The sequence below is a fragment of the Cynocephalus volans genome, chromosome 8 (assembly GCF_027409185.1).
Source record: "Cynocephalus volans isolate mCynVol1 chromosome 8, mCynVol1.pri, whole genome shotgun sequence".
In the NCBI taxonomy this organism is placed as follows: domain Eukaryota; kingdom Metazoa; phylum Chordata; class Mammalia; order Dermoptera; family Cynocephalidae; genus Cynocephalus; species Cynocephalus volans.
Window position 1 is genome coordinate 28267401 of NC_084467.1, and position 14921 is coordinate 28282321.

Consider the following 14921-nt stretch of genomic DNA (forward strand, 5'->3'; position numbering starts at 1 on the left):
TCTAAGTTACATATGTATTCTTGAAATTGAATCCACGTAATTAAAATTGCAAACCAGAAAATCAAAATCTTACCATTAATTGTAAAAGGTTTTTCCTTTTCTTCAGGAAATAGGAAAATTTGGATGTGGGATATATGTATATTACTTTTTGAATCGGTGAGGTTTGCACAGGATGAACTGGATGAGCTCTGTATGACAAATGTCTGTTATGCAGTTTTTGTGTGTATTAAATTTATATTTTGTTAGTAAATTTTAATTAAATATTAGTTTTAAATTGATAAACCTAAAGGAATAGTAAGTACTTTTACATTTTTACTTTTACAGTGACTTTCCCTGTTTCAGTGCATTTGTTGATCATTTTCTTAGGATGGTGAATTTTTACACAGTCCACCAAAATTGGTGAATTTAATAATGTCTATTGGGAAATTTTTTGTAAATTGTTCATAAAACTTTGCAGTGATTTTGGAATTTTAAACATTATGCAATATAAAAGTTTATTTCTTGTCAGAGTACAAGCATATTAAAAGTGCTTAGCTTTACAATTTATCCCTTATTTTTGCTCTCACAGGGAAAAAAAAAATCCTATTTCATCATGTGTATTATCTTTTGCCAAAAGATTGTTCTTTTCCTGATATTGTATCAGGTACCAAAAGTTACTTGGCTCCTGTTCATTGAAAGATGATTGATATTCCATAAGAGAGGAGAAATAGGATGAAACATCTTAATTTTAAATTTACTCATTACTTTTAATTTAATCAATACTAGCTATTAAATTTCTCATATATTAATATGTGCTGTGCTAGAGAAAGAACTGGAATTTAGAAATAAGGCAGATCTAGATTTTATTCCCAGTCTTTCTGTTATAATACAGTTTTACCTTTGCGAAAGCAGTTAAAGTACTTGCACCCTAGTTTTCTTATCTATAAGTGGCTATAATACCACCTGTGTCACCAGAATGTTTTTAGGATTATATAAAGAAGGAGAGAGCATCTAGTATAGAATTTGGCACATTGTATGTGGTCATTTCTATTTCCTTTCTTCTTTATGTATAATTCATTCAACAAACATTAGATGTAATTCCTGATTTGAGGAGCTACCTGTCTCCTAGGGGAGATAAACATATAAATGAATAAATAGAGATGCTATCATGGAAGTATGATGGGGTACAGTGGGCCACAGAGGAAGCATAGTCAGCTCTACCTTGTAGGACAAGATGAGCCTATCAGCAAAAGCTTCACAGAGATAACTCTTTTTCATTTTCTTCCCCCCCCCCCACAGAGATAACTCTTGACCTAAGTCTTATAAATAAAGTTGGTTTTACAGTTCTGATGGGGAAGAAAGGGAAATGGACTTAGGCTCACTTTAACATGTATCTATTTTAATATCAATCCTCACAGATTTATCCATTAAGAAGGAAGAGAGATCTTAAGCTCTCCTAATTGGTGCTGGACATAACTTATAAGTTATCCTGAATGTGTGGCATGTTAATAGTATTATTTGCTGCTGAATGCCTCATAGAATGAAGACTTAAGATAACAGATTCTTTGATTGTTTATATTTTGACACTTGTGATATCCAAGGTTTGCTCCCACTTTACTGCTTACAGAGTACTTTGTTATTATTAGTGGTAGAATAAAACTATGGTTACAACCAATTAATAGATCCTGAAGTTAATTACTAGGTTACAACAAGCATTATTTTTTAGTAAAATTGAATAGAATAGAAAATGTTAAAGTGCATTACATGTTATCATGATATATATTGCTCTGTGAAGTTTTTTTTCAGTTTTATATATGTACATATAAAATACACAAATGCAAAACTTCAGAAGTATGTGTGTCACTGGGTCACTTTGTAAAATTTATTTCTTACAAAGGATTGTAATACTAAAGTTTGAAAACCACTGATAAAAAATATTTCAACAGATCAAGTATAAACATTTCAAAGAGTTATGCTTTTACTAGGAATTTGGTAAAAATGAATGTTGTTTTATTCTCTTAATAGAAATCAGCCAAAATTACCCCATGTGCGCTTTGCAAATCATTGAGATCCTCAGCAGAAATGATTGAAAATTCCAATAGCTTGGGGAAGACAGAGCTTTTCTGTTCTGTTAATTGCTTATCTGCTTACAGAGTTAAAATGGTTACTTCTGCAGGTAATATTGATTTCATAAACTATAAAATGTAATCGTTGAAAAACTTATGGTTACTTTGTTTTTATGTTACAGATTTTTGTCCAAATTTAGTTGATTTTTAAGGCAAATTAAAAATATTTTAGGTTTTTATTGTAAAATATCGCCTATTACCTTGATTGCTTATTTACTTGCTTGCCTATTTATGCGTTTTCCCATTACTAAAAGAATTTCATTGGCTTCTTTCACGTATTTTCTTTATCCGCATTTGATTTATTTCAAGATTCATTTATTTTGTAGTTTCAGGGTAGACTATGACTACTTTAAACTAAAAGAAAAATTTTTAATGTTAAGTTAGTTTTTGTCCATATGTGACACGATTGAGTTTAGTTCTTGCAACTTAACCTGGCCCTTGAATTTTTGTATATTGTATAATATTTAATTTTTCATACATTTGTGTACATTTGTATATATTACTCATTAGTTTTTATTTTGATTTGCTAAGGTGTACAAGTTCAGTGTAACAGTTGTAAAACCTCAGCAATCCCTCAGTATCACCTAGCCATGTCAGATGGAAGTATACGCAACTTCTGCAGCTACAGTTGTGTGGTAGCTTTCCAGGTATGGCTTCGGGAATCTTCCTCTTCTTCAGTCAGTGAGTTTATAAGTAAATATAAACTTATTAGGTGTTTGCTAGTGCCTGGATTGCCTACTTTTCTATCTAAAGTCCAATTAAGCTTGGATTCTTAGTTCATCCTGTATTTGGAGGCTTGTCCTTTAATTGCCTTCTATAAAATAAAATGGTACTCCTATCACCCAGATTAGCTACTGGGAAAATATTATTTTTGAAGAACATTATTAGTTAAATTATTTTATTTTTTGGACATAAATGAGACTCCCCCTGTTCACTCATAAGCTGCTCAAAGGCAGGGATTTTTGCCTGTTCACAGATGTATCTTACGTGCCTATAACTGTGCTTGGCATATGTAGGCACACAATACTTATTTCTTTGAACAGTAAATTGACCTTTTGTTGTTGTTTTTTCAGAATTTGTTCAACAAACCAACTGGAATGAATTCTTCAGTAGTGCCCTTGTCTCAGGGCCAAGTCATTGTAAGCATCCCCACAGGTTCAACAGTGTCAGCAGGAGGAGGTAACACCTCTGCTGTGTCTCCCACCTCTATCAGCAGCTCTGCTGCAGCTGGTCTTCAGCGTCTTGCTGCCCAATCCCAGCATGTTGGGTTTGCCCGAAGTGTTGTGAAACTCAAATGTCAACACTGTAACCGTCTTTTTGCCACAAAACCAGAACTTCTTGACTATAAGGTAAAGTGTAGGTTTATGATAAGGGTTTGAGTATAAATGAGTCTGTTTGTAAAATTATTTTTAGCTTTTCATCTCTCAAAATTTCACCATTTGATTTCAAAGTAAGAGGGATAAGGATTTCCATAAGGTAAACCAAATGTTTAATTAGTATGTAATGATTATTTCTTTGCAGGGTAAAATGTTTCAGTTCTGTGGCAAGAATTGTTCTGATGAATATAAGAAAATAAATAACTTAAAGGCAATGTGTGAATATTGTAAAATTGAGAAAATTGTAAAGGAGACTGTGCGATTCTCAGGTGCTGACAAGTCATTCTGTAGTGAAGGTAAAGTCAGAAGTTTATCTTACCTAGTGAATGTGTTGGTCATCTTAAAAGTAGTTGATGATTTGAGCTATTACTATGTAAGCTTATCTTTTATCCTTTATGTATAATGCCAAAGTCTTTGTGATTTGTTTATACACAATTCACTCTTTTTGTGATCTAGTCCTTCACATTATATAGATGTTAAAATGAAGTGAAAGATCCTCAAAGTATAATGCAGAAGGTGGTGATTTTAAAGGCATTTAATATTATTAGGTTGATGGGGAACTCAAAGATCTTTTAGTTCTTGCACTTATTTCTAATTGGAACTCCTTAAATTATAGTAGCATCCCAAGTTTATATTTGTATTGTAGCATCCCTTTATGTTTCTGAATTTAAATGGTCTGAATAGACAAATCAATATGAAGTAGATTGTTTTCTTTATTTAGGTTACTATTTTGTATGTTAAGAATGTTTTGTTTTACTCTAAAACTGCACAAGCTTAGCCTTCTAGACCAATGGCTTTCAAATCTTTTGACAACACAAAAGAAGGAGATACATTTTACATCGTGGCCCAGTATATTTTCACATACCCAACTAAAACAAAAGTTTCACGAAACAAAACTTACTCTATGTTATACAGTGTAATATTTTTTATCCTATCCTATCCTGTCTTATTCTATTTTCTTCAAATATGCTTTTTTTTTTTTTTTTTTTAAAGATGACTGGTAAGGGGATCTTAAGCCTTGACTTGGTATTATCAGCACCATACTCTCCTGAGTGAGCCACGGGCCGGCCTCAAATATGCTAGTTTTGGTCCTGTGAATTGATCTCTTGATTTGCTAGTTGATCATGATCTAAGAAAAACTTTGTCCTAGGCCATTTAAATTAAAGATGTGGATAATTAATATTTCTCCGTAATGTTAATTTTATCTTTCCTGATTTTAGGTTGCAAATTGCTTTATAAACATGATTTGGCAAAATGCTGGGGAAATCATTGTAAAATGTGCAGTTATTGTTTACAGACATCTCCCAAATTGGTACAGAATAATTTGGGGGGAAAGGTGGAAGAGTTCTGTTGTGAAGAATGCATGTCCAAATATACCGTTTTGTTCTATCAGGTAAATATTATTCACATTTTCAGGTTTTTCAAGTTAGGCCTTATTCCCTTTTTAAATTTCATATAGCAAGGAGGGCAATTTAATGACTTAAAAGTTTTAAGTATTAAATGTTTTGTGTTCTCTATTGATTAATATAAGGCTTCTAGGACGACTTTAATGTTACTAAAGTTTTTGTTGGGTTTTTAAAAAAAATTTCCTGTGCAAGACATCAATCTTAAGACATTAAAACATTAAGTAAATTTGTCTTCTGAAGTCTTTGTGGAAGCGAGACCTTATTTTCATTTCACTTCACTTTGTTTTTTAATTTCTATTTATTGGGGTCTCTATAATATTACATTGTTTTTTAAAAAAATTATTTAATATAAAATTATTGATTGATAAATATTTGCCATTTTAGGAAAGTCAGCATTCAGTTTGATGGTCTAAATTCTAAGTTTAATTTCCTCAGTTGTTATGTGTGTCCTGTTTTTATTGTCAGACCACACATAATTTGTTTCTTACTCATTTACTGTCTTCTATTTTTTTTTCAGATGGCCAAGTGTGATGGATGTAAGCGACAGGGTAAACTGAATGAGTCCTTGAAATGGCGGGGGGAAATGAAACATTTTTGTAACCTCCTTTGTATCTTGATGTTCTGTAATCAGCAAAGTATGTGTGACCCACCTTCACAAAACAGTGCAGGTAAAAGTAAATTTAAGTGATGAATAGAGTCTTTGATCAGTGCCAGGAACTAACTACTGTTCTGCAGATTAGGAACTGTAAATAGTTGTTATTAATTTCATGAAATATAGATTTTATTGTATTCCAATAGCGTTAACACTTAGATCCTTTTTTTTTTTTTTTGGAATACCTTAGATTAAGCCAGGTAAAAATGAGGGTTTTTTTGAGCTTTTCTGAGCATATTGAATCAAATAAATAATGTAAGTACTTTATGGGAAAGGATGACACTTAATATTTTGTAATTGGTTATATATATATATACCTTGGCTTCCTTAAAAAAGGATTTGAGATTACTTATACCAAAGGACATAAAGTCTAAAGCACATGGCCTTTTAAATATAACATATGCTTGGTTAGACCATTTAATCTTAGAAACTATGGTTTAAAAAACAAACAGAACTAGTACTATCCAAAAAGAGAAGTTTAAGTACGGTCTCTTTATAAATAGAACCAAGAACTACAAGAGCCTACTCCAGAAATTTAAAAAGCCGTTTCCACATGAAGGCAAGAATTAAGAAACACGTTAGGCTTCAATGTTCATTAAATCTACTGTGGTCTTCTTTGGTATTGTGCCTTTGGGGATTTTTGTTGTTGGTTTTTAAGTGAGACTTATTTGTTGCATTTTTATATAAAGATAAAGTACCTGGAAGACTTTTCAAGTTTCCCTAACTAAAACATAGAAAACGAAAACCTAGTTAATTCTGAAGTGATTTTTTACTCCAACAGAATATACTCAAACCTGAAAGCATTGTTTAACCTCCTTGAGCTGTTCGTTTCTAAGTACGTATGTATAAATTACATGAAGCTTTATTTTGTTTATTTTAATCAGGAAGTATTTCCATGGTTCAAGCTGCTTCAGCAGGGCCCCCATCTCTGAGAAAAGATTCTACTCCAGTTATAGCTAATGTAGTATCATTAGCAAGTGCTCCTGCTGCTCAGCCCACAGTGAATTCTAACAGTGTCTTGCAAGGTATGGCTTGATTTGAAAACATTTATCTATCCTTTTTGAGTTGAATACAGTGGTTCTCTGCCTTTTTTCCATCAGTGATCATTTTCATATGTTTGACATATTCACATGAGGAATGGTGGCTCACTGTGGGCTTCTAGGGTATTGAGTAGTGTTTTCATAAGTTCCATATTGCTTTTTCTCATCTTACTCTTTAGAACTGCTAGGCTCTTCCACTGAATTAAATTGAGATAACACTTGTTCTTCCCATGAGACTTTGTGTTTCTGGACCAATAATCAGCTTTTAATGCTAATGTTTAAATAATTGTAAGAGATCCTAAATTTATATTTTAATTTCTATCAAGGTGCAGTTCCAACAGTAACAGCGAAAATCATTGGGGATGTAAGTTTTATTATTTTTATTGGTATTGTCACTGTATGTATTTTCCATTTTTATGTAGTGTGAATATGTCTGAGCTAATTTGCCCTCTTTTATGCTTTATTATATAAAATAAATTTGACAAGTTCATCTAATCTTTCTTCAGGATTGGGATTTTTTAGTTATATAGTGAGGTCTTTTATGTACTTTAATTTCTTTGAATGCTTTCTATCTTTATATAGTTACTGAGGTTTTTAAAAATTGTATAGAATTAAAGTAAATTGTTTAGAATTCAGGCATTAAAGACTTTTTGGATGTTTTGTAATGTACTCAGATTGTAAATAAAATATTTTTGAAATGTGATTTATTCTTGCCTTCCCCCTGCCCCACTCTATGCAGATTGTGCTGTAACTATTCCTTTCCTTATTCGTGAATATTTTTTGCTTTGTCTCTTAAAAGAAGAAAATAATGAAGAAAAACTTATGACTGGAACAATAGCATTTCTAAAGTGTTTCATGGTCTTTGGGATAACTTTATTCAAGTTACTTAAATGGTCTTAAGTGATTCTCTTATTCCTGGTTATCTTGAAACTAAGTCCTTTAAGACTTAATTCAATCAAGAAGTAATAGTTCTTTCTTTAACCTCAGCCAACATTGTTATTGATCAATAATTTGTTAAGATAGAAATATCACTTCTGTTTACCAAGAAAAATGCTCATTAGATACATTCAGAGTCAATGTATAGTTATTAAAATACTCTGATTACTATTAATATTTTAGAAATATTGTATTTCTCACACATTTAGTTGAATATTTATATGCTGTGTCTTCCGTGTAATTCCAATATGGTATTTCTTCTAAAATGATAGTATTTCTTATAATTAATAACATTTTGAATATCCTTTTGGTTTCTGATTTATTTTTTTCTAGGCAAGTACACAGACAGATGCCCTGAAACTGCCACCTTCCCAACCTCCAAGGCTTTTGAAAAACAAAGCTTTATTGTGTAAGCCTATCACACAAACTAAAGCCACCTCTTGCAAACCACATACCCAAAACAAAGAATGCCAGACAGGTATGTTACTTGGGCTTGCTTTATTTTATTTTTTTAAGGGAAAGGAATGTGAGATCTGCTTACATTGAGTATCCACTGTTTCCTAGGTGATGTGTTTGGTTGCTTATATATATTGCCCAATTTAGTTCTCACAGCATACCTGTGAGTTACGTATTTTCCCCATCTGAGGCTTAAGTCAGAGAGAAGGAAATTCATTGATGATACCATACTGTGAACACTTCATTTAATTCTCTTATTAATGACAGAGTAATGTTTCGGAACAAGCATAAGCTTTAGAATTATATAGAAAGGCTCTTAAGAGGCACTGTTATTTTCCAGAGTGCCCTTCGGTTTGAACTACTCCACACTCTGTTTCAGGTAAAGTCATGGGGCTGGCCAGTTAGCTTAGTTGGTTAGAGTGCAGCCTTTTAACACCAACGTCATTGGATCAAATCCCCGTACTGGCCAGCCACCCAAGAAAAACAAAAATAAAGTTGGTTCCTTTGGGAAGAGCTTCAGAGATTTGTTTTCTTATGAACTGCCTTTCCCCCTAGGCAAAAATCTCTGAGCCACTTCTCTGGATGCTGGGCAAGGTGGTAGACTCTGGTCTTCTTGTCTTGCCTTTCCTGGCATGGAACTTCTGCCCTACAAATGAACTGGGGTGAGGGTGATCAGGACCCCACTATTCTTGTCCTGCTGTTCCTGGGATAGAGTCTGCATCTTATAGAACTGGGTGGAAGGGAGCCCCTGCCCTTTTGGCCACACTCCCCAGAATTTTACCTCTTTAACTTGGAGTAGGAGGGTATGAGAAATGCTGGTGGCCTACCCTTCTTGGTGAGACATGGTATCCCTTGATTGGGACCTAAGGGGAGAGATCCTGGCCACAGCTACCCAGAGTAGTTTCTGTCAAGTTGAGTTGAGCTGAGCTTGGGGAATGGAGCAGGTTGTGGCTGCTCATACTCTCACTGTTCTTACCTAATTTTAATAGGTTTTCTTGAATAAATGTTTCTTCATTTCCTGTATGTCCTTAGGACAATTTCCCAAGAATTTAAATGGTTGTATTTTAATATTTTTCACTCACTTTGTTTGTTTCACTAGGGGATGGGTCTTTGTAGTTCTTCGTGCTGCCATTGAAAATCTCATGATTTTTAAACTACAAAGGAATTCTAGATTTCTAGATCTGCAAGATTGTCTTGTAAGCCAGTGTTTCTCAAACATTAACATGCACATGAATTATCAGGGAATCTTATTAAATAGATTCTTATTAAGTGGGGCCTGAGATTTTGCGTTTCCTATAAGCTCCCAGGTATAATCAGTGCTGCTGGTCCATGGACCACCCCAAAATAGCAAGGCCGTAGATGACTTAGTTCTTTCTTTTTATTGTATGAGTAGTGATTTATTTAGCATTATGTATCAGACATCTCTAATCAAGTAACTTTTTTTTTATGTTTACTGCAGTATGGTAAAGTTGATCCCATATCATTTTCCCACCTCTAACCCTAGTCAAATTGTTAGCTTTTCTTTTCTTATCACTAGCATTACCTTTCTCTCATACCTTAATATGTAACAATTATCTATCATATTTTCTAACACATAGAAAGGACTCTATAGAAACAGAGGCGCCTTGACTTAGTTGGGGTTACATCCTGATAAACCCATTGTAAGTTGAAAATACCGTAAGTTGAAAATGCATTACACCTAATCCATCAAACATCATAGCTTAGCTTAGCCTACCGTAAACATGTTCCGAACACTTATATTAGCTTACAATTGGGCAAAATAATCTAACACAAAACCTATTTTATAATAAAGTGTTGAATATCTAATGTTATTTATTGAATACCATGCAGTACTGAAGTATGGTTTCTACTGAATGTGTATTGCTTTTGTACCACTGTAAAGTCAAAAAATCGTAAGTTAAACCGTTAAGTCAGGTTCTGTCTTTGTTGAATAATGGAATGGGTTCTTTATCTTTTCTACCTTTTCTCAAGTTTTTTTCAAGTTCTGTTTTATCTTTTTCATACTGATAACATCTGTAGTGTATATTTATTCTTTTTTTTATGTTTTGTAACTACCCTAGAACAGACCCTCATCATCTTAGCTCTGCATATTATAATTGCCTCCTACTTTAACAGTTGATATATTTTTTATTCCATGCTAAAATGGCTGCCAATTTAATCTTTTAAATGACATCTTTATCACTTTGCTGTGTGCTAACAAATCTGTAGTAGTTCCCCACTATTTACTACGAGTGATTGAAAAATGTGCATTATAGCCTCAGAAAAATGGCTCCTCTACCTACTCAGGCTCCTCTTTAGCATGTTCTACTTATTTATGTTAATACTTTTCATACCCCTCTTTAAGATCACTGTTTCCGTCCTTTCCACTCATTCACCCAAATTATATACTGCAATCATTTTGTCCTCATATCTTTGATATTTAATATGTTGCCCACTTTTTGTTAGTGCTATTATATTCAAGCCTTTTTTTGTGTGTGCTACTTTAGTTATTTCTCTTTTGTAAGAATGACTACTATTGTAGATTACACTTATTTCAAACCATAAATCTTCATAAGCTTTTTTTTGAAATATTATTAAAATGTTTCTAACCCTCTTTGTTTTTTGTACACCTTGCTTTTGTTTTTCTTTTCCTTTTCCTTTAGAAGACACTCCAAGTCAGCCCCAAATTATTGTGGTGCCAGTTCCCATACCAGTGTTTGTGCCCATACCTCTTCATCTTTATACTCAGTATACGCCAGTCCCGTTTGGAATTCCAGTTCCAGTGAGTAATCATTTAGAGATTAAGGTTAATTTAGTATGCATTTTCCTCAATTAAGGTTTTATAGCTCTGCAAAGGAACTTTTCACTTGATAAAACACACCTGATTCTGGTTGACTGTTTTCATATTACTTAATATGGAATATATTAAAAGATTACTTTTATTTGTACCCTGCCTTCTCAGAAAAGGTTCTGGTATACCCTTTTTTATTCTTTTCTTTGTTCTTTGTTTCATTATTTTTTGTTGGTATAGCTTTTTTAAAAAAGTTATGTATACAATAAGACCAGTCAAATAGAAAAGATCAGAAACTGTGTGTTAGAATCCTGGATTCTAGCGAGGGTAAAAAGAATAATTCTGTGATTTACATGATTCTTACTTTTTATTAAAGAAAAATGTATTTTATCTTTTTATTGGAAATAAATTGGAATTGAATTCTTAAGGAAAATGGTTCTGTGAAAATGTTAAGCAAGAAATATAAGCAAAAGCAACAAAAACAAAATGAAAGTGTGTTATGGAATTATTCATTTAGAGGAGTTAGAGACATGTTTTGCTGAGTGACCAGAAATGCACTTACTGAATTTTTGTTTAAATGGCTCTAGTCCTATTAAAAAAAACTAGCAAGACTATTTTAATTGTCAGTGATGAAAATATCATAAATTTGTTTTTTATTATTTTTTTATTTTATTTTATTTTATTTATTTATTTTTTTTTTTTTTTTGTCTTTTTTGTGACTGGCACTCAGCCAGTGAGTGCACCGGCCATTCCTATATAGGATCCGAACCTGCGGCGGCGGGAGCGTCGCTGCGCTCCCAGCGCCGCACTCTCCCGAGTGCGCCACGGGCTTGGCCCAATTTGTTTTTTATTTTAATACTTAAATCATCTCACAAATAATAGTTTTGACGACAAACCTATTGTCTAAGAAACTCTTCAGTCTATTTTTGGTCTTTCAGATGCCTGTCCCCATGCTTGTTCCATCTTCAATGGATAATGAAGATAAAGTCACTGAGAGTATTGAAGACATTAAGGAAAAGCTTCCTACACATCCATTTGAAGCTGATCTCCTAGAGATGGCAGAAATGATTGCAGAAGATGAAGAGAAGGAGAAGACTCTATCCCAGGGAGGTTAGTATAATCTTTAAAAGTAAAGAAAGAAAAAACACATCTGCAAATTTTCAGTTAATTCAGGTAATTTTTAAAGTATCAGACATTCAGAGTGTTTCTAAAAGTTATCAGTGTGCTTAAATACCAAGCCTGTGGGTTCATTAAACTTGTTGGAACCTGTGAAAGTTCTTATCCTTTTTAGGAAGGAAAACTAAGTGTTGGTATTCATTACTGTTATTAGTTGTTAATGATTCCAGAAAAATAACCTATAAATCAAAGTGGGTTTTCTTTAAAATAATTTTCTGATTTTATCCCTATATTCAAAGCCATGTAAGAATCCTGTTGTAGGCTGGCCAGTTAGCCCAATTGGTTAGAGCATGGTGTTATAACACTAAAGTCATAGGTTCAAATCCCTATATGGCCAGCCTCTAAAGAAAAAATAATAGAATTCCTGTTGTATAGTAACTGGCATGCTGGTAGATGGTACCTTAAGATAGAAAACATTTGGCTCAAACCCAATTAAAAAATGGGCAAAAGAGCTAAGTAGGCATTTCTCTAAGGAAGATATACAAATGGCCAACAGACATATGAAAAAATGCTCAACATCATTCAGCATCCGGGAAATGCAAATCAAAACCACACTGAGATACCATCTAACCCCAGTTAGGATGGCTAAAATCCAAAAGACTCTGAACGGTAAATGCTGGCGAGGTTGCGGAGAAAAAGGAACTCTCATACATTGTTGGTGGGACTGCAAAATGGTGCAGCCTCTATGGAAAATGGTATGGAGGTTCCTCAAACAATTGCAGATAGATCTACCATACGACCCAGCTATCCCACTGTTGGGAATATACCCAGAGGAATGGAAATCATCAAGTCGAAGGTATACCTGTTCCCCAATGTTCATCGCAGCACTCTTTACAATAGCCAAGAGTTGGAACCAGCCCAAATGTCCATCATCGGATGAGTGGATACGGAAAATGTGGTACATCTACACAATGGAATACTACTCAGCTATAAAAACGAATGAAATACTGCCATTTGCAACAACATGGATGGACCTTGAGAGAATTATATTAAGTGAAACAAGTCAGGCACAGAAAGAGAAATACCACATGTTCTCACTTATTGGAGGGAGCTAAAAATTAATATATAAATTCACACACACACACACACACACACACACACACACACACACACACACACACACACACACACACAAACCAGGGGGGGGGAAGAAGATATAACAACCACAATTACTTGAAGTTGATACGAAAAGCAAACAGAAAGGACATCGTTGGGGGGGAGGGGGGAGGGAGGGAGGTTTTGGTGATGGGGAGTAATAATCAGCCACAATGTATATCGACAAAATAAAATTTAAAAAAAAAAAAAAAAAAGAATTGGCTCAAAATAACCTGTAGATAAATCTCATTTTATTCGTGTGGAATAACGATAATATCAATAGTTAATATTTATGTGTGTTTACTATACTCTAAGCATTGTCTTAAGTGCATTATGTGCATTGCATCATTTAATCTTCGCAACGCTATAAGGGAGGGTATTGTTTACTTCAGATTTCACATGTAGTAAATAGGATATTAGACTTTCCCTGGTTATGCAGTCAGGAAGTGATGGAACCAGAATTTGAATCCAGGTTTGACTCCAAAGCATATGATATTAACCGGAACTCACTGATATAATTCCAGAAAGGTTTGTAGCCTTCATTAGCACCTCTTTGATTTCGGATATAGGTAGGAAGAGGTAGAGAAAATAGTATTTAAGGTATGTAGGTGAATTTTTGCAAAGGCCTTTTTATGTATCACGGATGAGCCAGGAAATTTCTCTTTTCTTGGTAATTTTTTCTTTTCAGTGGTGGATTTTAGAAAGCTAACCACTGGGTTTTGATTTTGCATAATAAATGCTAGATGATTTCTGAACACTGTAGCATTTGGGAAAAAGTACTATCAACTTTTCTGTTTTGCCTGTTAAGTTTTTATCATATACATTCTGAGAGATTAGTAAAAAGTTTATTTGTTATTATCCCAATGTTTCTGGTGTCGTTTTGCTCTTTAGTTTATAATCTCATTAATTCTGACTCATTTGTTTTTTTTTTTTTTTTTTTTTTGTCTTTTTCGTGACCGGCACTCAGCCAGTGAGTGCACCGGCCATTCCTATATAGGATCCGAACCCGCGGCGGGAGCGTCGCCGCACTCCCAGTGCCGCACTCACCCGAGTGCACCACGGGCTCGGCCCCTGACTCATTTGTATATGGAGTTTAATGTCTTAGAATATTGTCCCTATGCTTGATCTTCTAACATGTGATATAATATTTAGTTTGGAAGTTCAAACAATTCCTGATGATAAAACTCATTTTAAGTTGGCTTCTCTGTTTACATCATTATTTAGTATTTATCAAGTGTTTCCTCTGTACAAATGTTGTGACTTTGCCTTTGTCTACAATTGAGTCAGACAAAAGAACTTTCGAAACTAAGTTTTATGACTGACACTTGTAATCACAAGTAATATAAATAGTTTGGAAACACAGAAATGAATTTAAGTGAGGTGGTCTGGCTAATTTCTCTTTTAGGGGAAAAAAGCAATTTTGGGGGGTGAATTTAAAAAGAAAGTTGGTGGGGTTTTCTTTTCTTTTTCTTTTAATACTTTGAATCCTTGAGCTCTAACACTAAGGTCAGGGGGTATGGATCCCTGGACCAGCCAGCTGCCAAAAAAAAAAAAAGAAAGAAAAGTGCTTGAATCCTTGAGCCTTCCTACTTCTAAGGTATTTTATAATTGGTAGAACTGTGCCATGTGCTGATTGCTCATGTAACTTATATTTTAAGTCTACTGGATTTTCAATGCAGTGGTAAAGATTGTTATATTGGGGGGGTAATTTAAAGCAGATTTATGGATCTTTGAATAAATAAATTGTTGTGTATATCATAGTAGTAACAAAAAGGATTTCAAATAGCACGAGAGTGTAAAATCAAAAGTAAAGGTCTCTCTCATCGTGATTTCTTTCATACTGCTACCTAGAAGTATAAATATTGTTAATAGTGTTTAACTGCATTTA

At 33.7% G+C, this 14921-nt stretch overlaps 1 protein-coding gene across 5 annotated transcripts in view; it reads left to right on the plus strand.

Moving 5' to 3' along the window:
- ZMYM4 (zinc finger MYM-type containing 4) overlaps positions 1-14921 on the plus strand; it is a 137952-nt gene that overhangs the window by 95096 nt on the left and 27935 nt on the right. For all 5 annotated transcript variants that reach the window (XM_063104530.1, XM_063104528.1, XM_063104531.1 and 2 more), the window contains 11 exons: positions 2005-2155; positions 2637-2752; positions 3179-3454; positions 3627-3777; positions 4702-4874; positions 5405-5555; positions 6424-6564; positions 6906-6943; positions 7849-7993; positions 10635-10753; positions 11701-11872. In XM_063104530.1, coding sequence (XP_062960600.1) covers positions 2005-2155; positions 2637-2752; positions 3179-3454; positions 3627-3777; positions 4702-4874; positions 5405-5555; positions 6424-6564; positions 6906-6943; positions 7849-7993; positions 10635-10753; positions 11701-11872 — 1633 coding nt within the window. The remainder of the gene's footprint in view (positions 1-2004; positions 2156-2636; positions 2753-3178; positions 3455-3626; positions 3778-4701; positions 4875-5404; positions 5556-6423; positions 6565-6905; positions 6944-7848; positions 7994-10634; positions 10754-11700; positions 11873-14921) is intronic.